General features: G+C 48.4%; 9 protein-coding genes across 9 annotated transcripts; 5 read left to right on the plus strand and 4 right to left on the minus strand.

The window, feature by feature from the left end:
• Positions 1-1004: 1004 nt before the first annotated feature.
• On the plus strand, positions 1005-2634 carry PFICI_14940 (uncharacterized protein; the record flags this gene model as incomplete). Its single annotated transcript, XM_007843521.1, has 2 exons — positions 1005-2249; positions 2308-2634. 2 exons carry the CDS (start codon positions 1005-1007, stop codon positions 2632-2634), a joined length of 1572 nt encoding a protein of 523 aa, XP_007841712.1.
• A 2277-nt stretch (positions 2635-4911) lies between these two features.
• On the plus strand, positions 4912-6445 carry PFICI_14941 (uncharacterized protein; the record flags this gene model as incomplete). The annotated part of the gene is made up of 3 exons (XM_007843522.1): positions 4912-4974; positions 5005-6206; positions 6274-6445. The coding sequence occupies 3 exons, from the start codon at positions 4912-4914 to the stop codon at positions 6443-6445; spliced, it is 1437 nt and encodes a 478-aa protein (XP_007841713.1).
• A 560-nt stretch (positions 6446-7005) lies between these two features.
• PFICI_14942 (uncharacterized protein) lies at positions 7006-7658 on the minus strand (the record flags this gene model as incomplete). The annotated part of the gene is made up of 2 exons (XM_007843523.1): positions 7006-7359; positions 7419-7658. 2 exons carry the CDS (start codon positions 7656-7658, stop codon positions 7006-7008), a joined length of 594 nt encoding a protein of 197 aa, XP_007841714.1.
• Positions 7659-8800: 1142 nt separating this feature from the next.
• On the minus strand, positions 8801-9240 carry PFICI_14943 (uncharacterized protein; the record flags this gene model as incomplete). The annotated part of the gene is made up of 2 exons (XM_007843524.1): positions 8801-9025; positions 9049-9240. 2 exons carry the CDS (start codon positions 9238-9240, stop codon positions 8801-8803), a joined length of 417 nt encoding a protein of 138 aa, XP_007841715.1.
• A 1102-nt stretch (positions 9241-10342) lies between these two features.
• Positions 10343-12241, plus strand: PFICI_14944 (Tannase; the record flags this gene model as incomplete). Its single annotated transcript, XM_007843525.1, has 2 exons — positions 10343-10360; positions 10529-12241. 2 exons carry the CDS (start codon positions 10343-10345, stop codon positions 12239-12241), a joined length of 1731 nt encoding a protein of 576 aa, XP_007841716.1.
• A 1742-nt stretch (positions 12242-13983) lies between these two features.
• PFICI_14945 (uncharacterized protein) lies at positions 13984-16019 on the minus strand (the record flags this gene model as incomplete). Its single annotated transcript, XM_007843526.1, has 3 exons — positions 13984-14886; positions 14940-15836; positions 15891-16019. 3 exons carry the CDS (start codon positions 16017-16019, stop codon positions 13984-13986), a joined length of 1929 nt encoding a protein of 642 aa, XP_007841717.1.
• Positions 16020-16627: 608 nt separating this feature from the next.
• Positions 16628-18333, plus strand: PFICI_14946 (uncharacterized protein; the record flags this gene model as incomplete). Its single annotated transcript, XM_007843527.1, has 5 exons — positions 16628-16651; positions 16709-16752; positions 16805-16882; positions 16937-17247; positions 17297-18333. 5 exons carry the CDS (start codon positions 16628-16630, stop codon positions 18331-18333), a joined length of 1494 nt encoding a protein of 497 aa, XP_007841718.1.
• A 2081-nt stretch (positions 18334-20414) lies between these two features.
• PFICI_14947 (uncharacterized protein) lies at positions 20415-21344 on the plus strand (the record flags this gene model as incomplete). The annotated part of the gene is made up of 1 exon (XM_007843528.1): positions 20415-21344. One exon carries the CDS (start codon positions 20415-20417, stop codon positions 21342-21344), a length of 930 nt encoding a protein of 309 aa, XP_007841719.1.
• Positions 21345-21790: 446 nt separating this feature from the next.
• On the minus strand, positions 21791-22771 carry PFICI_14948 (uncharacterized protein; the record flags this gene model as incomplete). Its single annotated transcript, XM_007843529.1, has 1 exon — positions 21791-22771. One exon carries the CDS (start codon positions 22769-22771, stop codon positions 21791-21793), a length of 981 nt encoding a protein of 326 aa, XP_007841720.1.
• Positions 22772-23025: the final 254 nt, after the last annotated feature.

Consider the following 23025-nt stretch of genomic DNA (forward strand, 5'->3'; position numbering starts at 1 on the left):
CAATAATCGAACATCGCGGAAGGTGACAATTTCCTCGTTCTCAGGGCAAATCACGATGCACATCATGACAATCACGTTGAGGATATGCGTCATAGCTTCGTAAAGCATGCATAAAGCGATACCACACTAGTTGTAATATCCATTGGCATGTGTAAAAAAATCTGGTAAGGATGTAGCTTCTCTCTCTCTCTCTCTCTTCTTTTTTGCGCACCCGAATTATGCGAAGTTGCCGAGTCGCTAAGCAAAGTGCCTTGTCATTAAACAGATGCAGACAGGAATCCATGGTCATTAGCTGCAAATAGGCTGAGCTGCAACTCTTTTTATAATGCGACATAAAAGACAAAGTCGTTTATATAATAAAACCTAACCAACCTTTACAGCATGGAAGCAAAATGTAGCTAGTTAGGAGTATTATAATTTGAATCCGGATAGCTAGGAGGTAATTATAAGACAGCCATATCGGTGGCGATGGCAGGGAACATAGCGGGTTTTTTGTGGATTTAGGACTCTATTATGCCCATACGAATGCTTTGTTAAGAATTAATGTTATTATGTAATATCAAAGAATAATTTGAGTCACGGTATTAATATTTATTCATTAGGTCCGGGGAGCGTGCCTATAACGGTGAGCCTTGAGGGATCCTAGTAGCGTGTCATTAACTAAATACGAGAAGATACGATGCTATACGGATGGATACGCGTATTAGAACTTTGCTATTCGTCCGGGGCATTAAAATTAAATAACGGTCTTCCGAAATCCTCGAGACCCCCTTATTTATTAGTGTGTAAATGCTTAGCAACGTATATAAGTCTTTTATTATGCAAACGATTATTACCGCTTAAATTAAAAGATAGTCTTAAGTATATATTTACCTTAGCTTAAAATATCAAAGATTAGCGGAGATTCGAATGCGTCTATATAGACCGCTAAATAGCCACGGACAACTGCTCGGTCATATCGCGCTGCGTTGCGCTCTAGGTCTTTACCAGCAGCCTCTTCGACCATGAATTCCACCCTCCTGTCCATGTGCGTTGCACAGTCATTCCCCTACCCAACCATCCTCGGCGCCACCTTCACCAACATCAGCGCTGTGCCCGTGCTCAATTACACCGCATCTGCCCCGGCTATATACAACTATAACCATCCGGACTTAGTCGCGCGCAATGTCAACTTCTGCAACGTCACCGTGACCTACACACATGAAGGTGTTGGCGACAGCGTGACTGTCGAGACCTGGCTGCCCCTTGAAGGATGGAACGAGCGCCTCCAGGCTTCCGGAGGTGGCGGGCTGGTCGCGGGCCGCTTCTACCTCTCCTACTGGGACATGGACGGTGCCATCTCACAAGGCTACGCAGCGACCACGACGGACGCGGGGCTATACGGCAGCTTCTCCTGGGACCCCTGGTCGCTGCTGAGCCCTGGAAACCCTAACCTCGAGGCGCTCAATGAGTTCGGCTCCGTCTCGCTCAACGAGCAAGCCATCATCGGCAAGGCCGTTATCGCCAGCTTCTATGGCAAGCCGCCCGTTTATTCGTACTTTAGCGGCTGCTCTCAGGGCGGGCGACAGGGTCTCATGCTCGCGCAGCGGTACCCGGACGCATACGACGGTATCGCGGCCTCGGCACCTGCCAACAATTGGGACGAGTTTATCATGAATATTTTCTATCCGACGCTCATTATGCAGCTCCGCGGCGAGTTTCCACCGCCCTGTGAGTTTGATGCTCTGCGCACCGCAGCGGTGGCTTTCTGCGACCCGCTCGATGGTGTCACAGACGGCATCGTCTCAACACTGTACGACTGCCCCTTTGACCCGATGAGCGTTGTGGGCCAGGAAATTCAGTGCGCAACCTTCGGCAACGCCACACGCCAGATCAGCGAGACTGCCGCCCTCACGGCGAACGCGACGTGGCAGGGGGCGAGGTCGAGCAATGGCAGCTTCCTGTGGTACGGCGTTAATTACGACGCGGACCTTAGTGGCGACATAACCAACTCCGGATACGCGCTCGACACGACGTCGTGCACTTCCAATGGGACGTGTACCTCTGCGGCAAGCATACTCGTCACTGGCTGGATCACTGATTGGATCGTAGCGAATCCGGATTTCGATTTGGGCAATATCACGCATGAGGAGTTCGATAACCTCTTCCACCTCGGCAAGCAGATGTATGATTCGCTGTACAGCGCAAACGATCCTGATTTGACGGCGTTTCAGAAGGCCGGCGGAAAGATGTTAACGTATCATGGTTTGGTGTGTCTCATGTATCCTTTATGTTGTCTTTTATCTTACAGCTAATCACATCTTGCAGGCCGACAGTATTATCCCACCAGGTGGAAGCGAGCGGTATTATAATCAGGTGACGACGCTCAGTCCAGACGTGCACGATTTCTACCGCCTCTTCCAGTCCCCTGGCGTAGGTCACTGTTCGGGTGGGGTCGGTGGCCTGCCGACGTATACGTGGCAGGCACTCATTGACTGGGTTGAGAATGGGAAGGCTCCGGACCTGTTGCCTGTGTCGTTTAATGGCAGCGATGGCACCCAGTATGAACGCAACTTGTGCATGTATCCAAGAAAACAGGTTTATCTTGGAAATGGCTCGGACCCAACGCTGTCGAGTAGCTTTGGGTGTTTCTAGATAGTGTACGACCGTCGTGCAGGCCTGTGTCGCGTTGACAATGTAGCCTGCGCTTTCCTTTGAGGTCATGTGGATGGAGAACATGACCTGCCCTGTAGTACCTATTTGCGGTATGGCATTTGGGCTATTCACTTCATCCTAGTCGTTGCAATGGACTTCTCATTCCAGCATGATCTCTGGGTCGTGAATCCATGCTGTAAAACCAATTGCTATTGTTAATGGTGCCAACATTGAAGTATGGTCTCTCACCTGAGAAGGGCAATTGTTATATTGAACATTCCTTAATCGTAACTAATGTCTCCAGTAACATAAAGATCTTTCCTGCGTATTTGATACAAGAATTCCACACGATTGTGAAATTCTCCGAGGTGCGCGCGGTCATAGCATCTTTAAGGGCCAGACCGATGAGCAATATACCGATGTTGGTATACATCCTATTGCGGTGTTTAAATCCGGTCAATCTTTATAATTAGACCTTGTGTCAAGTTGGCTTGGTCTGCGGCAGCGAACAGGTTGTTGGCGGCGATGACCGCCGTTATAAGGTGCTGTCATGATTTCGTGATATCGTTATAATGAAAAATCGCCGTTAACTCGATGAGTGAGCGGCGAGGGCTGCTATGATTAAACGGCATCGACCGATAGTTTAGGGATTAGACTAAGCAGTAATAATCAATATTCTAAGCATTAGGCTGGTAAGTGCTCTAAATTACAATGGCAAACTTAATCTTATTAATATTTAAATGAGAACCGTATAGCTAATCTGGCTCATTAATATTTTCCATGCACCTAACACATACGACCTATGCCATCTACCGCCTATTCATTGCTACTCGCACATATTAGGCAATAGAAAATAGTGTTCGGATCACGACGTTTTTTGATTTCTAGGAATCGGCCATAATTCGACCCGTAAAAATCTGCCTGGAACCCGGGGTCTTCTCTATTAGCTTCATTTATATATATCCTAGTGTCCGGATTCAATGCTTTTATCACAGCAGCTTTAAGTGTTAAAATCTCATGTGCCATAAAGACAAAAATTAAGGAGCTTATTTGCTGAAAACTCAGATCGCATCGAGGTGGGGAATGGCTAATGGTGGCGGATAGCGCGGATGTCTCACGTGGCTCGTTTATTCCACGTCGACTATTTCCCTTTGTGCTTAGTTTACGATTGCTTCTCTAAATAATGTTGTCAATAGGATGAAGCCTGGCTCACTTTGGTAGAAGCTCGGTAAGGCCCTGATCGGCTCGCTGTAAGAGGGGGTCTTAAGTGTTGCCAGGGCCTTATACCAATCCATATTATACGCTAAAAAATAAAAGAAAATGCTGTCAGGACACAACCATACCTAATTTGGCAGTCAAAATGTCGCACGGATAATCGTAAGACGGCCCTCTTAAGTTATGCAAGATTTCCAATGTACCGAATTGACATGGGCTCTAAAATCGTTTACCGCCCACCATAAAAGGCATAACGTCTCCAATTTTCGAGAAATGGCACAAATAAGCCCAAGGTCGATAAGCCCAGGGCGATGGAGGGCTGCTAAGCTTAAGCTCCCCTCTTATGGGTGCCAAGGCTCTTATCCCACGACAACATCCAAAAGATGCTTACCTAAGTTATACGCGGTACATTTCCCCTCCCCACAATTTCTTATGCAACGATTTTGTATCCCAAAAAGTTAAGACCCCCCCTTAAAAAAACGAGCCGATCACACCCTAATACCGATATTATCGTTATCTCTAAATAGCAAATCATGGTCATCGTACCCAAAGCTCGGTGGATAATGGATCCCATATGCTGGGAACTCCACTCCTGGACGTATACTAGCCCAGCCCGAAACTTAAGCTAATCTCATTGTCCGATTATGGATAAAGACCTTACATAGTGGGTATATTAACTAACAAAAGAATGAAACCTCGCCCGTATCCGTATTCGCTCAGGCACAGCCTCATCCCCTTCGTCATTATGAAGATGTACTATGTTGCAAATCCCTAATAATAAACCCAAGGTTGTCTTTTCCTTTGTCTTTTCTGGTTCTCAACATATCCAGCACAATACAGGATGGCGGCCACGATTACCGTTACATTTCTTGCGATACCGGCTTTATTTGCCTTGCATGTAAATTCATGGTTTTAGATATGTCAAAAATTGGTTGCCAGGGCCCTAACATCTCTCTCAGTTCATCGCACAGTGTGTATACAATATCTTTTTCCATCCGTTACGGAAATATCCTGGACCACTGCTTGTAAGTAACACCCAGAAACGTCACCGTCTCAGTATACATGACTTCGAGTCGTACGTGCTTGTCATTGAGAGCCGCACGGCTTTTGAAACAATTATCCTGGGTATCTCACTCATTCCTTTTAATCTTATAGTGGCGCGCGTCGAAGATCCCAAAGCAATTAACATGGCTTTCTGGTAATATCGGGCCCATAGGCTTGAAGTTACACGAGAGGTATGGCGACGTAGTACGTATTGCGCCCAACGAGCTTTCGTACATCCGAGCACCGGCCTGGCGTGATATCTTTGGCCGCCCAGTCAAGAGCGAGATGCCCAAGGTTGCATCGTCTCTTGGTGAACAAGAGGATGGCGTCTACAACCTCGCGACAGCCCCTACTGAGGACCATACGCGCATGCGCAGAATTTTCACCCACTCCTTCAGCAATACAGCCCTGGCCGCACAAGAGCCACTGCTTGTCCAGTATGCAGACAAGATGATCGCAAAGATGGGCGAGACGAATAGACAAGAAGGCCAAGTCGACGTTGTCGACTTTTTCAACTTTACTACATTTGATATTATGGCTGAACTTGCTTTTGGAGAGTCACTGGGCATGTTGGAGCGGACGGACTATGTGCCCTGGGTTCGCATTATCCTCGCCGGCCTGAAATATGCTGTGTTTTACGCTGCGATACTCGAGGTCCCTCTCTTACGGTTGCCACTCCAGTGGCTCACCGCCTCAACGCTGAAAGCCAAAGCTAAGCAGCACGCTGAATTTGCAGCCAGCCTCGTAAACAAACGCTTGGAGGACTCATCGCACAATAAGCCAGATCTATGGAGCTTCGTGCTCAAACATAACGAAGCTGGTCGAGGACTTACGTTAAAGGAGATGCACGCCAATGCATCCATGTTCATGGTGGCTGGCTCCGAAACCACCGCGACAACCCTGTCTGGCGTCATATACTATGTTTGTAAGAATCCCCATGTTTACAACGTTCTTGTAAACGAAATTCGCACAACCTTTGCAACGAGTGAAGCAATTACCCCCGAACCTTTGGCTGGAATGCAGTACTTGAACGCCGTCCTGAAAGAGACACTACGTCTATATTTCCCGGGAGGCGGTGGTATGTCTCGTGTGGTTCCGGCTGGAGGTGCTGTCATCTGTGGCGATTTCGTGCCTGCTGGTACGACAGCTACGATGAATCACTACATTGCGTACCTCAATTCGACCAACTTTTCGAGCCCAAAGACCTTTATTCCCGAACGGTGGACAGAGTCCGATGACCCTAGATTCGCCTTTGACCAACGGGACGTTCATCAGCCGTTCTCCTACGGGGCGAGAAATTGTATTGGCAAAAAGTAAGTACAGAATGTAAAAACGATAGATAACCACATGACTTAGCTAACAAAAAACTTTCGATGACAGTCTTGCGTGGCTTGAGTTGCGCCTTATCCTTGCTAAGACACTTTGGCATTACGATGCTGAGCTGCTGCCTGAGAAGAAGCCTTGGATAGACCAAAGAAGCTTCTTGGTGTGGGAAAAGGGACCCTTGATGGTTCGGCTACATCCAGTTAAGCGAGCAGAGCAGTCTGCTTAACTCTGGACCCCATGGTCTTTGCATCAAACTACAGGAGAGACACCGAATTAATTAGTTGCATTTGAGACGCGATGATATTTTCATTTTCCACCCTCTCTACTCATGGATATTCTTGTGGAACGGTCAGAGGGGGGAAACAGATCTTCAAGCCGTGAATCTCAAAGCTGTGTTTGCCATAATTTCATAGTCAATATCAATTCATTCAGTGTAGAAATTAAATGCATTCAACATGAAAATACGTCGGATTCTTTGTCCATAACTAAGTGTAATAGTAGCGTATCACAATTAATGTAGTTGCTATTTTATTTCTCGATGGCACGATTAACATATTTACGCCTGAATTTAGCGTGAATAATTGCAGCTAATCTCACTCACCGAGAGTACTGTATAGTGTTATCCAGATTTTAGAAATATCCCCAACTTGACTTGGACAAATATGTTTTATTAATGAAGTACCTGCAAAGATTTCTAGAAAGAATTCAGTCACAAAACAATCTACTTAGCATTTCCTAATTTTCCTCCTAGACAATCTATTTCTCTCACAATTGACCATGTCAAGATTAGATAGACGATATAGCTAGCGCCAAAAACATTGAAAATAAGAATGTTTTCCACGTGAACTCTGCCGTTCCTACCGAGCTGGTGCTTGTTGAACTGCTCATCGGCGCTGTCATAGATGCGGCTGTAGAGCTTGCGCTGGACGTGTCTGTGTTCGGAACTGTAATGCCTCCGAATGCAGCACCAGCCTCTGTGAGAGTACCGTTGAAAGCGCGAGCACCCGCGAGGTAACCTTCCAGCGTTCTCTCTGTTGTCGGATTAACGACACCAACCATGCCGTTCTTGCAATGGCCAAGTTTGGTGCAATAGAGCCAGATCGGATCGGTATCATTGACGGTGACACGGAATACATTATCCTGATAAAATCATGTTAGAATAGATCTTGGCCACTATCCTTATGATGGAGGCTGCTCACCGCTTCGCCTGAGTTCAGAGCATAATAGCCAGAGAAAAAACCTCCGCTCTTAGCAGGCTGGCACGGATCCTCGAAGTCGCCCATGGCAACACTGTGATTATTGGGTAGAAAGTGAAATTCAAGGACATCTCCCACGCTTGCTGTCGTGACATTGGGCACGAAAGCCAGATTCAAAGCATCGATCCTGATCGTCGCCGCCATAGCTGCCCCAGCAGTGACTAATACCGAGAGAGTGCGCATGATGGGTTGAAGGCTATGTAAATGATTCAAGTATTGTGAATAGTTCATTCGTGGTGCACCTCCTGTTGAAAGGGCAGGGACGAAGCCGGACTCTTGTATACATGACCCTTTGCAAACAGTGAACTGTGCGTCGCAGACTTGGCATATATCTACCGGCAGATCCGGATCTATCACAATTTCCTATTTGGGTATAAACTTTATAATCTCGTGTAGCGTGCTAAGCAGGTTGCGTATTCGTGTTTGTGACATTTCCCAATTTTGGCAATGAAGAGTTTGTAACAATTCCTATTAGGTTTATTTAGCGCTTTTTAATAAAACGTTTCTGTTGGAACGTTAGGATACTAGTGTTGCGATTCGTACGGCAATAGCATCTGGCAAGCCACCACAGCCACGTTGTGGCTGTCGGCTGCCAGCATCCGGGAACGTTATCTATAGCCATCGTACGAAGGGAATAGATTTCCCCCTCTTTCCCTTCGTACGATACGTCAAATACAGAGCCCATTTACCGTCGCCCCTGGTGTAGAAGTGAAGTCCATCTGGATTGGATAGTGAAGCCATTTCAATAGTTTCCGATTGCGCAGTACCTTCTTCTCCCTCATCGCTAAATCATGACCATTTAGATTGCCGGTTTTGATGAAGTTGACCTAGTACGCGTTCATTGTAGTGGCAATAGAGTAGTCGTTGTCAGTCCAAGGCAGGTCAGTTCCATATAAATTGTTCAGCGCGTAATTGATCTCGCTTCATGGTAAGCACCTTGGTCCAGGTGGGGCGTGGTCCCAGAAGTAGTTGTATGTTGGGCTCTCGTAAATTGCCGACCATAATTGGCTCGGGCTCTCGTACACTGTCGACTATAATTGGCTCGGCTCTCGTAAGCTGTTGACCATAATTAGCTCCAAAACTAAGTTCCCACCTTGCTGCGGTCGGTAAATTGACTGTTCTCAGCGGCACTCGCGGTGAGAAAATCATTAGCGCCATATAGATTAAAGAAGGCGTCGACCCATTCTACTGAGAATGTTGCATTTAAATCTTCCAAATAGGTTTCTAGCGTGATGTTGAGGCCGTATTCAGCACCACTCTCGTCCTTAGTATTGCCCGTCGGAATCGGCACGTCCTGGGCCAAACCGTTCATAAAGGATGTCATATTACTTGGCGGGCATGGCGTACCCGTCCAGCACTGCCCCAAAGCTGAAAGTGCTATCCCTGAATTTTGTGATGAGATCCGACATTGGCAGCTCTTGCACATCGGCTATGGCTGTGGCGTTCAGGCTGGAAACGTAATCAATACCGGTCTCGAGAGCAGTGGAGAGGTTACGGTATCCTTCGGCAAGACTGGAGCAGAGCGGGTCGTAAGGATCACGCACACCGCTCTATATTAAATGATTGCTCCCACGATGAAGCCCCGAGTAAGCTCGCCACTGAGGATGTGGTAGGTCGCAGCAGAACCATCCGACTGGCCCATTACGGTGATATGGTTTGGATCTCCGCCAAAGGCAGCCATATTCTCGCGGACCCAAATCAACGCAGCGAACTGGTCCAACATACCCCACTTCCCGGAAGTGTTGGTGCCATAGACGGTTGCCATCTCATTCGACAATTCTCGATGAGTTAGCTAGCAAAAGACCTAGTACGATAATGAGATGGGGAACAAAAACCAAACAAAACCAACCCCCACCTAAGACGGACAGCCGTAAGGCTGTGGCCTTTATGTGGTTTTTGATCAAATAGCATATAAAATCTTAAAGTATGTGGGAACTGTCTTAATTGAGAAAACGATGGATGGTGATCCTGTATGCTAAACGCAACGAAAAACAAAGGCTTATAAGTCCCTTCGGGACTATAAAGCCACTCTAAGCTAAGCCTCCACAGCCACTTTTAGTGGGCATCTCCAGCGCCCCCACATCAATAATTGTAGTTGACAAACACGACTCCCTTATCAGCCATGCCGGCACCATAGAAGAGCTGATCGGCTGCGGTGGATTCGGCCGGGTAGCTCTACATCACAACAGGAAGCCTGGCCCTCGTGGAACTTGCTGCACTCCAGAGGATGAGATTTAGACAATCCTCGTCCACTGTGAAGCCGGTAGTGTCGGGCTTGGCAGAAGGGCAAATTGGACCAAAAGCGTCGGCATCGAGCGTGGAGTCCCGGGCAGCCCCAGGCTGCGGTGGTTTAAATCTGTTCTGTCCCCCAGTTGAGGCTGCGAATGGAATACCTTTCCAAACGGTAATGCTCTCCCACTTCGCCAGATTGACTGATGGAGTGCGGTTGAAGGCAGTATGGCCCCTGCACGTACTACGGAACAAGCCCTTCGATGAATAAAGCAAAAAGCACGTCTACCTTGGTACCATGGCATTATAATTCTACGCTTAACTCCGAACGGAGCTCCGACAACAGGCCACTATTAGGACATAGCAGCTAGGTTTACCCCCAGAATCCGTCGTTTTCTTCCAACAGCCAGAATACCTGGGTCTCGTCCGCATCGATTCTGTAGAGTTGGCTAAGCTTTTCAGGTGCCGGCATTAGCTCATTACACGGGGCCACCAAGCTACGCGTCTCTTGCGTGTGCAGCCTAGCAGATCTGCTAATGTGCTAGGTAGTCGACATCCGCTGTGGCCCACCGCGAAAGTACTATGGGAGTCCTTACAAGACGAATCAACGAGATGCGCAACCACGGGGACGAGCTGCGATGACCGGGCGAGTATTTGTATGCGATAATTGGTACACTCAGTGCCTATTTTCCCTAAGATACTCACCAGCATTTCTCTCATTTCAAAATTCTCTACCTAAGGGGCGTTCCTTAGCATTTTCCTTTCCGTGTGCGACATGGTCTCATCTTGCGCTACTGCCACCATGGCCAATACAACAACGACAGCCTTATCCCCTGGCCGACGTGTGCACTGTAACCAATGTCCAAGCCGCTCTGCCTGCTAATGGGACCTTTTTGGGAATCGACTTGATTCCTACCTCTGTGACGGCGGCTGTGACCAACTCTACGGGATCCAGCGGTCCTGGCAGTGCTTCTTCGAGCTCTGCCATTTACACCTACTGCAATGTCACCGTCGCTTACACTCACACAGGCAAAGGCGACAAAGTCGTGGTGACTTATGCCTTTCCCAGCCCTTCCGACTTTCTGGGTCGTTTCTACGTGCCTGGTGGGGAGGCCTGGTCTCTCTCTACTGATCCCACCGGTGGCTTGGAGTACGGTGCCGTCGGCGGTGTAAGCGACGGAGGTTACGATAACGCCAACAGTGCTTATGATACTGTATTCCTCTACGGAAATGGTTCGATCAACTGGGACGCCACCTATATGTTCTCGTACCAGGCCCTTGGTGAGATGACCCAAGTCGGCCAAGCTGTTACCCCGGGGTTTTACGGCGCCTCGGCCGACGCCAAGTTGTACACTTACTTCGAAGGATGCTCTGACGGTGGTCGACAAGGCATGAGTCAGGTTCAGCGATGGGGCGAGCTGTACGATGGTGTTGTTGCTGGTGCTCCCGCCTTCCGCGCCGCACAGCAGCAGGTTCTCCATATGTGGTCGGCCGTCGTTGAGCATACCATGGACTATTACCCCCCGTCCTGCGAACTCGACAAAATCGTGAATGCTACTATCGCCGCTTGCGACCCTCTCGATGGCAGAACCGATGGTGTCATTTCCAGAACCGACCTTTGCAAGCTGAACTTCAATCTTACCGATTTAATCGGCGAGCCCTACTATTGCGCCGCGGAGAATAGTACCTCGCTCGGGTACGGCTTCAATAAGCGACAGGCTGCCGGCAGCGAAGCTGTGACCACCCCGGCACAAAATGGCACCATCAGCGCCGAAGGTGTACAGCTCGCCCAGTCCATCTACGATGGTGTTTTCAACAGCAAGGGTCAGCGTGCCTATCTGTCTTGGCAGATTGGGTCTGAGCTTGAAGATGCCGCTGCCACCTATGACTCTGACACTGGTGCTTGGGAGCTCGATATCGTCCAAACTGGAGGTGAATTCGTTTCCCGGTGGATCGAGCTCTTGGATGCTGATAACATTTATTCCCTCGATAACGTTACCTACGATACCGTGGTTGAATGGATGAAGGTGGCCTTTGTTAAATACTACGACAGCTTACAGACTACTGAGCCGGATTTGAGCAACTTCCAGTCTAGTGGCGGCAAGCTGCTCCACTATCACGGAGAGTCTGACCCCAGTGTACCCGCAGCGTCGTCTGTTCACTACTGGCAGTCGGTGCGTTCCGTCATGTATCCTGATGCGAGCGATGAAGAAAGCCTTGAAACCCTCCAGGATTGGTATCAGTTTTACCTTATCCCTGGCGCTGCTCACTGCGGAACCAACGACCTCCAGCCTGGGCCCTGGCCAGTTAGTAACATGGGAGTCATTATTGATTGGGTTGAAAACGGCATTACACCTACAAAACTTAATGCTACAGTGTCCTCTGGCGACTTTGAGGGAGAGACGCAGCTTTTGTGTCAATGGCCTACTCGGCCTCTGTGGCAAGGAAACAGCAGCAATTTTGACTGCGTGAACGACACCACATCTTATGACAGCTGGACTTACGATTTCCCAGCATTTAGTACACCTGTTTACTGAGGGAGGAGAATGAAATCAAAAGGGGCGATAACGGGGTTTCAATCCTTTCTTGATCTAGGTTTCCGCTGGCGTGGAACGCGGTGAGCTTTTGATCTGGAAGCTTGAATCAGTAGATACAGAAAATTAAAACAGAAAAGGTGTTAAGCCAGTCCATTTGCCACAATTCATATAGCATTTTATTATCTTAGAAATTTTGGCCGATGCTAAGGCTGCGACTGCACGAAACCGGGCCTTGTGCCAACCGCGCTTATAATCAGGCTTTTACATGAAGCAAAGCCTTGACAGATTTGTATATATACAGTACTATATGAACTGAATATTATATTTGTAGCAGTCTTGCTTAAGTTTTCTGCTGATATTCTTGGGAACACGTTATGCTCAGCTACTACGGTTGCTGTCTATGAGCAGGACCGCTCCAGGGTCCCATAGACCACCCGTCTAGCTATCGAAAATTCTCGTACCCTTTCAGGCACGCATACAACCAGCTATTAGTGCCTGGTACAGTAATGCAAACAGAAAATTGGTGAAATTTGCAGGGATCCAACGGTTATGATCCTCGAGGAGATGTATCATGAATTGTCGTTCAAGTCCGCCCCAAACCATTTGGTCGGCCCAGAGGGCCATGAACGGCGAGAAATATCGCATGAGAAATCGGATAGATGGCTCGAGAGAAATCGTGAAAGGAGTAGGAAGAAAGGGAATATGGCAACTTGCGTCCAGTCCACTATCTGACTCTTGTCAATACTTTTTATAATGCATCAATATGAGCAATTCATCTATCAGAGGCGGTGATCTGTGCAGCCATACATGGTCGCGGTGTTGGAAAAATCACCGGACCGCTCCCGTTGAGGGAGAAGCGGGTTGTGTCTTGCCCATGCAGTTTCCTGGCGGAGAGCATACCCCAAGCAAACGACGCAGTACCATGTTAACTGTGTGTAATCTAAGAGCATAGACGCAGAAAATTTCACTTGAAGTGACACGCGTCCTGATCAATTGGAGTTTACGTATGCAATGGCGGGGAAGGGTGGCAGCCATGCTGGTGGATTGGAAGCTCATTCATTCATGCTCGGAGACCGAGCTGGCGTTGTCGTGACCCGCTAGCCCTCGGCAGCGAAGCTAGCGATTGCGCATAGGGAAGTAGCTGTGCCCAATTCAAGGTTGTCCCGAAGCGTGACATAAAGAGAGTGTGACAATGCCATCCAGTGAGTCTTGACAGCCAGGATTGGGATTATTTATCAGTGCTTTCGCTCTAGCTAGCATGAATCAATTATATCTTGGCCTCATTCTTCATCTGTCTCATCGCGTTCCCTACTCATGAGATCCCTCAAAGCGATCGCACGGAAAGTAATCACTTATCGACGATAAGCAAGTCTAAGTGGCTGATAGGCCGATAAATTTCTGAATTGAAGAGCTTTATGGCCGACACGGCGCATACTCTGGCACGGAAACGATCCTTACTGCGACGCAAGCGGTCAGAATCTGCCGAGTCTGTGACACTAACCGACCAAAGACGGTAAAAGAAATAGTGTACTTATACTCTCGCTACGAGACTCTCCTAAATACCAAGGGATGCTTTGTAGAGATATTAAAGAAAGATAGCGTGGATGAAAGTGAGTACAGTAATGCTGAATTTACTTTCATCTATATATTCTTGCCCAAAGAACTTGCTCCATTTCATTTCTCCGCCACCAGCCTAGTAATTCAGCGTACTGTCCTTTACATCGCTTTGGTTGCTTTGATACTCAAGCAATAAGAACTTTTATTTCGCAGGGATTTCCAAAAATGACGGTAAATTTGCCATCGCTCTCCACAATAGTTGATTCAGTAATGCTGGTTGATTCGCCCCCTAATTGACTTAATTTGTTCGTTGAAGAACAATCGGGCGCTGTGAGAGTGACAACCTGTGCGGTGCTTGAGTGTGTCCCCTGCAACACAACATCAACAACGCTACTTGGACCGTAGTAATTAATCAGCTTCAAGTACCGAGTGCTGCCGGTCCGTGTAGCAGACCAATAGAGAGGATCTATGCCTTCTCCGAACTGGGTCGTCACTGACACGGTTTCTTCACCTTTATACTGAGAGAATATCTGCTGTACGTAATAGCTCGTGGATTGCAGAATCTGGTCAGCAGAGTGCTTGATGACGGCCACGGTATTAGGAGCTTCGTCGTATTCCTTGATAAGCGCACCATATGCTGTTCCCATCACGATATCAGAATTGCGCTCCGCTCCGAGTAACATTATGCCCTCTGCCAAAGCCGTTCCCATTGTTTGTGCTCCAATCTCTGGAGAGCCATTATCGAATTCATGGATGCAAGCATACTCGCCAACAATGATCGGCAAACTCCGGTTGGCATTGTCAAACCGGTCAAACAGGCTGACGAATGTGTTTTGGTTGTAGTAGAAATGCAGATCGACCCAAGTGTCGGATCCCGGCACAGGAGGCGGGAAAATGGATGAAATAAGTGCGATCGATGGGTAGGTGGCTCTGATACGGTTCCAGAACGCTGCGAATCGGTATGAATAGTACGATGATGTACCTCCATTCAAGTAGTCTTCGTTGCCTATTTCAATATGGTCCACTTTGAATGGGGTGGGATAACCAAGGTTTACCCTTTTTGCACCCCAGGTAGTAGACGAATCTCCCTGGTTGTGCCGTTAGTATCTTTACATGCACTGACACGTGTGGAAATACTAACCTTTAGAAATTCAAGATAGTTCATGGTCGAGTCAACATACCCGTCAATATCGGCTTCGGACACTATATCGCCGCCAATGTGAAGTCCAGCAAACAGCCCTAGGACAATCGTTTGGTTCGCATCTGTTGCCCACTGCATCATTTCCAGGATGCCAAACCCATCGGTCTGGATATCACCCCATGTTCCGACGTGGCCTTGACGATTCTTGAGGTCACCAAATGTGCGATCCCAATGCCATTCGTTTCCAATGCTTAAACCTTGCATGTTGTTCCCTCCAGGAAGGCGAACCCATGAGCTCTTCAGACCATCGAACGATCCAGCTAAGTCTTCTCTTACACCATTCGCTCGGTTTCGATAAGTCTGTTTGAATAGACTGAGGAGGTTCACCTGGATACTTTTGCCGGCAAGTTGACTACCATCAAACAAAAAGGTGAACGTATTATTCGCGTTGCCCGGAGTTGAGGTAGGTTGAAAGGTATGAGGTGGAATGTAGGTCCATGTATCATCAACGGATGACACGGATATAGCAGTAGAAGAAAGCTGGGCACCGGTGATGTTGTTCTTGAATCCAGCTATCACTGTCCCGTCGTAAGCTCCTTTAATGTTGAAACTGACAGCATAACGCTTAGCAGCATCGACATGAAATCCCCAGAAGCCTTCGTTATAGAAACCGATCTGGCCAGTTGTACCCGCGGGAACATTCATTCGCAAGTCGTACGTCAAATCTTCAGATAGAGCCCGAGTTGAATCCTCCACGGATAGTTGAACATTCCCAATGGGATGCCAGAAATCAGTCGTCCGTGTTGTGCTTGCCTGCCCATTCTGTGAAGAGCCTTGGAAAGCGCGGTTGCGAAGAAGTTCGGCGTATAGTCCGCCATCTCCAGAATGATATATATCCTATCCACGTTTGTTAATCACGCAAGTGATACTAGGTATCATCTAGGAGCTAACCTCGTATAAGGTGCCGTACAAAAGGGCACTAGATTTATTGCCGCCACTTGCTGCGACTGTCAGAGTCTGTCGTTGTGCAGCCACAAAGTGCTGCGCAACAGTGAGCCATAAGTACCACAGTTTCGTCATTATTATAACGGTCAAGACTGAGATTGTTCCTCATCCGAAAAGCGATCATTGATGTCTGCAAACAGCCAAATTTATGCTTGCAGCATTTCCAAGAACAAGAGGACAACACCACTAATTTTTCGTTGCAAATAGCACCGAGAAAACTATGCCACGTCAAAACGGAAAAAATGAAGACAAACATTATTGATGTCATCGCGCCCAATCGGAAGAAGCGAGGACGAGCATTATGAACGTATATCGCTTAAGACGGGAGAAATGAGGACGAGGAAAATAAATGTATATTGCTTAAGACGGGAGAGGTGAGGACGAGCATTGGTACCTAGGCATTAAATTATCGTTTTCAGCGCGCTATGTAGGGTAACCATCCCCGCATTCCTCAAGTTCGTGGGCTCCATTTAATGAATGTAATAAGCGCACCACTAGCCGCACGTCTTTTCTTCGGCAGTACAAAATGAATACGGCAAAAGTTTCGGGAATTTGTAAATAGAAAGTGATTATTTGGTGCATTTAAAGTCCATAATCCATACGTCTATCTCGTCTCTCTTCCCTGGCTCATCCAAGAGCTGCATCCTGAGTACTCGAAAACAATATTTATCACAGGAATTATAATGATTCGCCCCAAGACCTATCAAGTATGAGAAGAACTTTTGTCCTTACCTAGAATTAGCTCTCTGCTAACAATTGAACAGTTTCTGGTCGGCGTTTTTGCCGCCCTTGGATCTTTCAACTACGGGTGTGCTAGATCGGACCAGGAATGAAGAAGCATTAACTAAAGTATTGAGCAGTTACGATCTCGGTGTCATCGGAGGCAGTGTAGCTTCATCTTCCTTCATAGCACAATTTCATCCGGAGGCAAAAGAGACGTATGTTTGAGGCGGGATCTGTTTCTGTGCAGTTCAAAACTAACTTCATGGCAGTGGTGCAATCGTGGCCCTCTTCACCGGGGGTGGATTCTTCGGTGCAGCCGCTGCTGGTCCAATCGGCGATTGGCTGGGCCGAAGAGTCGCTATCATCATAGGGGCCATCATCTTCTGTCTTGGTGGTGCTTTGCAGGTCGTGGGACAAACCCTGGCCTTTTTCTATGCGGGTCGAGCTATTGGTGGCCTTGGCGTTGGTGTCCTGGTTATGATTGTGCCAATCTATCAAGCAGAAATTGCCCATCCTTCCATTCGTGGTCGCGTTACTGGATTGCAGCAACTGATGCTTGGTATCGGGGCAGTTCTTGCGAGTGAGTTGTATCAGTATGCCATCAATGGTGCAGGACTGACTTCTTCCAGCATGGACTGTCTATGGCACCAATCTGCATTATTCTACAAGCGAGCAGTGGCGCATCCCACTCGGTCTCCAGATCATTCCTGCTGGTATTCTTGGGCTTATGATACTTCTATTCCCAGAATCCCCTCGATGGCTGATTGACCACGGCAAGGAGCGAGAGGGGCTAAGAACGATTGCCAAACTTCATGCCAACGGGAATGAGAGTGATCCTTGGGTTCATGCCGAATATCTCCAGATCCAATCAGCCATTGCTCAGGAGCACGAACTTCAAGCGAAAGGCTACGTCGATCTATTCAAAAATCCTTCGAGTCTCCACCGGTTGTTCCTAGTAACAGCGCTTCAAGCCTCCGTTCAGATGACTGGAGTCTCGGCTATTCAGTATTTTACGCCCCAAATATATGCTACGATCAATATTGGATTGGAAGACTCGCTAAGATATCAAGCCATCAGCAACGTGCTCTCAGTGATTGCCCAACTTTGTACCGTACTATTCATCGACAAGATCGGTAGACGTTGGCCTTTGATTATTGGAAATGGAATGAACTGCGTTTGCTTCATCATTGTCACTGCAGCCATTGCCAGCTTTCCCAACGCATCTTCTTCGGCCCAGAACTCACTCGGATGGCTCTTCATTGTCATCAATTGGTGCTATCAAGTCAGCTTTTCCTTTACCTGCGGTTCCCTGTCCTGGATTATTCCAGCCGAGGTCTTTGATACCAAAACCCGTTCCAAGGGCGTTTCAATCGGTGTTATGACATCCTTTGCTTTCAACACCATGATTGCACAGATCACGGCACCTGCAATCAAAAACATTGGGTGGAAATATTTCCTTCTATTCGTGGTGTGCAATTTCACCAATTCTATATTTTTCTGGGCTTTCATGCCAGAGACAAGATTACTTCCGCTCGAAGAAATGGACGCCTTATTTTCGGGCAAATCTTGGTTTGTGCCAAATATGGAAACGAAGCGTACAACTGATTTGGACGCCAGAATTCAGGAGAAGAAAGTAGAGAAGGAGATGATGGCTCAGACGATCTAAATGCGATCTAAATTCTGGAAGAAAGAAAAAAAAAAGGCCTCCGATTAACAGTAGCGCATTTAAGCATGGCTTGGATTGGCATGTCTGCAAGGCAAATTTATCCAAAAGTTCACCAGTCTATGTTTTGGATGCCTAAGTATTAATCGATTACAAAAGCCTTATGCTCTCCTTATTCACAAATTACCGTTTTGTTTTTCAATTTTCAAGCAGACGATGTCGGCGTCATAAAGTTTATGGTCCCCGACGGAATCCAATAACTATTTGGGTCCTAAAGCGTAGTACGATAGGCACGGTTCTTTATTCACGAATATGAATTCTCGAATACTTCAACTTCAGTTGCTTATGCGGGGAGGTCTCGGCAATATATGCCGCGAGTAGAAACGCAAAGAGATTAGCCACCCAGCAGTGGTTAATGGTACTTTGTTATTGCAGTAAGCTAAGTGCGCCCGGGCCGAAACAAGCGCCCAGATTTTCAATATTCGCGGACTTTGGATTAAGCCAAAATATGCTGCTAAGTTAGGCCAGAAGACATTATAGTATAACACTATTTATGCGTTTAAATACAACATCCGCTCTGCTTCTACGGATCATGTGAGTATTCAGTTTGGCCAGAAAGTCGTGTACGACGCTGTAAGAATCACTGGAACGATAGAGTGATGGGCACCGGTATATTGAGAAAACAACTAAAGCCTGCCGTTGGAACCACCTATACGGCGATCCAACGGTCCTCATATACGAATCTGTATGTCCCCACGTGGAACCCCCACGCAGTCCTGCAGCGCTCTGACAGACGCTACCAAGAGTTCACTTAATGCACCCATCGCTGCTGGGCCCGAGGGTTTCAAAGATCCTGGTTGCGATCCCAAAAAGTCCTTCGTCGTTGGCAGCATTCCCGAAAGATTCCATGCCAGTCTCTCATGCAGAGCCGCGCCTGGTAGTGATACGTGGCTGGTTCTTCATGTTGACACTGATTCACATGTGGCCGTGACTGACAAGACCCTTACGTCAATGAATCAGGTGAGAGGTTTGCATTCCGACTCGCAAGTAACGAGGCGCTAAACGATTGTCAAGTACTCTCTGTTTTGGCATAATAGGATCGTTGGAGCAACTATAATTGAACACACGAGAACCCGTCCTTACGTATTTCAGTTTCCGCCCGGTCAGACTGAGTTGAGCCTTCGATGGGGTTGCGAGACTCCAGAGAAGCCATCCTATGCTGGAGAGAGCCCTGACTGGTATCCGGTTGAATCATCGTCAGCCTACACCTGGTTTTGGTTTCGAAATGTTGTAAAACGGTCTTCTGAGTAATTCATCAACTTTTCAGTTCTGAGGATATAAGGCGGTGCCATGTGGAGTTTGCCCCAATTGACCGATGGAGTTTTGGCACCTTTTCAACAATTGACTCCCGGATCGGCGCGCAGTTTCGTGGTCTACGAATGATCCCGAGGCTTTGACTCAATATTGTGTCTCCCTATGGGCCTCGGTGGAGGCTCTTCAAACAACTGATCCCATTGATAAACTCGAACAATGAAATGGTTCACCATGACACAAACACAAAGCACGCATAAGATTTCGAAAATCTGCGACCACCATGACAGAGACACTGCCCAGAATCAAAGACGAGAATGATCTTACTATGGCATCACACCAATAAGTTGGTGATACATTGGTATTTGCTTGGTAATATGCGTCTCTTGGTCGGTAGGCTGTCAGTATCCTTGTGTCTTTGATGATCCAGACATTCTGAACTGGAATCTGTGAATTACCAACTCGCAGCGTCAAAGAACACGCCGTGGACAATAGTGAATGAGAGACATACAATAGGACAAAGAGGTTCTTTCAACTCTGAATGGTATTGTGCGCAAAAAAAAGTAACGCATTTTGGTGACAATGTCTTTGCAATTCAAAGAACTCGTGGCAGACATAAATGCAACGTAAGAAGTCTGATTTGATTGACTGGAAGCTCTTCCAGTATAGAAAAGTACAAACAAAAACAGTATATAATCCTGCGTGTTGGATCGTTCCACGCACAATCCTTAAACCTCCGCAGAAGCGCCTTTTACTTACAAAATCAAATCGCAATGTCTGGCCAGAGTCTCGACCGGTTTCGGGGGCGACAGCGCGGTAATGAGCGCGTTACTTCTCTAAGACAGCGGTTCGAGGAGTCGGCAGGGTCGGCAGGTCCGAGCAGCCCTCAAGACTCGAATTCATCGCATCAACGGACCATGCTCACTGGCGAGCAGCGAATCCCTCTCCGCGACCGCCTAGTCATGATCAAGGCGCGTGTCGCCGCAGCATCGTCTTCTGCTTCCTCTCCATTTTCAACTTCCTCGTTCAGCTCATCCGACGGCTCGCGACCTGCCACGCCCCAGCAGCAGCCCAAGACCCCCGACTACTGCCCTCCAGAGCCTCGGCAGCAGCCCAGGTCTCGCCGCAAGATCCGCGAGCGTGTGAGTGCCGAGCGCCTGCACGCAAGTTCCTGCGACTACGCGGATATCATGCTCGACCGCCGGGCCAATGATGTGGGAGACTGTGACGACTGGTTTGCCTATACGGAAAAGGCGCTTCCCTGCCTCCCCCTTGCCATTCGTCGCCGCTCTCCACTGCACAACAGTGTCATGCCAGATTGGTGGGATCAGGTAAGCTTTTCGGATTTTGAAGACCAAGAAGACGGCGAAGAGGGTACGGGTGCCGAAATGAGACGTCATCTTAATACTTTCCATCGAGGAAATGTGAATGTTGATCACGGTAAGCAAGAGTTCAATGAGGAAAGACTCAAGAGTGCTTACGTCAATGGCAGGATTGATGGAACCCTTGCCGACCTCAACCCGTGTCTGATTTCGGTGATTGAAGAAAACAGGAAAAAGATCGATGATAAAGGCAGCAAGGGAGCCTCTTCAGCCGATGAGATGATGAGCTATCTGTACGGCGCGATTGACCAGGAACTACCAGCGTGGGAGTCACAACAGCGGCGCTGCGAAAACGACCCTGGTCGCATTCTACGAATGTAAAATTTTCAAGGGGTACCGGCGTAGAAACAGCTCCTGATTCGGCAAGAAACTCATGATGGTAGAATAGTTGATGGCGTGGAACTTTTGATAAGTTCTCTGAACAAGGTTAGTGGATGAGTGGACAATTTGATCATACGAAAGGTAAGTCGGCATAACGAGCCAACACACATAACTACTATATACTGTAAATATATACAATACTGGCATCTCGGGTTTTCGGCGTATTCTTGTTTTGCGACATGCTCTTAAGCTTGACTCGATTCTTTCACTAATCCAAGAACAAATCATAGCAGTCTTCCAAATGAATTATGTTTTTAGCTTTTACTTGCGAAGTATGGAACCATAGTGCTCTCGCTCTAACAAGGCGATTGGCGATGGATATCACTTCTTCAATTTTTACTTTGTTTGTTTGTTTGCTTGTTTATCATCTATTCGAGCTCTTGACCTCACTCGCTATTACCAGCTCCAAGCGATCCCGTAGCGGCGCTCTGTAAGCTCGTCTCATTCATCATTTCCCAAATCCTAATCGAGGTGGCAATCGTCATGACGGCAAAACGCCCACCCAGCGCACCCGACGCACCACTTCCCAAGAACCTCAGGGCGCCCGCCTTGTTGCCGCTCCACTTGGGATTGTCAGCCCAAACCGCCACAACCTCGCGCCCATCGCTCGAGGCGCCCTGGTCCCGCACCGCGCGCGTGCCACCCACGCCGTCAGCCTCGGTCGCGAGACGCACCAACTTGCGTCCGCCACCGTGGTGAGCTTTGCCGTCCACCAGGGCCTTGACCTCGTTGCCCTTGGACGCGCGCCACTCGAACTTTTCGCGCCGGCCAGGCGCCGTTTCCACGCTAAACGTGTACGACACCGAGGTCAGACTGGCGTGCGCCTTCATCTCCTCGGTCTCGACGTCCTCGGCATCGGGCCCCTCATCGGGTCCCGTCACGGCCGGGAGTTTGATCTCGGCGCGCTGACCCAGACGGCCGGCTTTTTCGGCTATCGCCAGGGGCGGCGAGTCCGGGCTTGCCGTCGAGTGTAGCAGAAAGTACGGGTTGCCAGAAAAGGTCAGACTGCTGTGAAAGGTGACGCAGAGGTGCGGCCGGTCTTCTGACTCGCCAAGATTAAATGTCGGGTTGCCGACCGCTTTTTGGTAGTACATGTTGAGATCGGCGGGGAATTTGCCCGTCGGCCTTACTGGCGTTGGCATCTTGGGCCGCCCGCTCGAGGCCGACGCGGGCGGCGACCTGCTGGACCTGCTGGAAGAGGCCGGTAGGTCTGTGGACAGGAATGGATTGTTCTTGGTGTCGCCGACGACGGGCGCGCCGGGCCTGGCGGGCAGGGGCGGTGCCGCACCCTCATCTGCCGAATAGTATGGCGGCGGAGGATCATCGTCGTGTGCCTCAGCAGCATGTGCTTCTTCCGAACGCCTCATGGTGATGTATTTTGTGGTTTTGATCTCACGTGAATGATTACTGAGAGCTGTGCGTATTCCTGCCGGAAGACTCTGGTTGATAAAGCAGATGCTGATCGGCTTCTTTATGTACGCCGACTGTCCGGGAGGCGCAGCCCAACGAGAACCTGGGGCTAGTTGCGTCAACCTTTGCTTGGCTAGTGCTTTGGGCTGTGAGACTCGTTGAGCAAAATGAGGTTCTAGAAGATGCACTGCCGCCTGATAATAAAAAGTGA

The sequence above is a fragment of the Pestalotiopsis fici genome (assembly GCF_000516985.1).
Source record: "Pestalotiopsis fici W106-1 unplaced genomic scaffold PFICI_Scf_14, whole genome shotgun sequence".
NCBI classification, from domain to species: Eukaryota; Fungi; Ascomycota; class Sordariomycetes; order Amphisphaeriales; family Sporocadaceae; genus Pestalotiopsis; species Pestalotiopsis fici.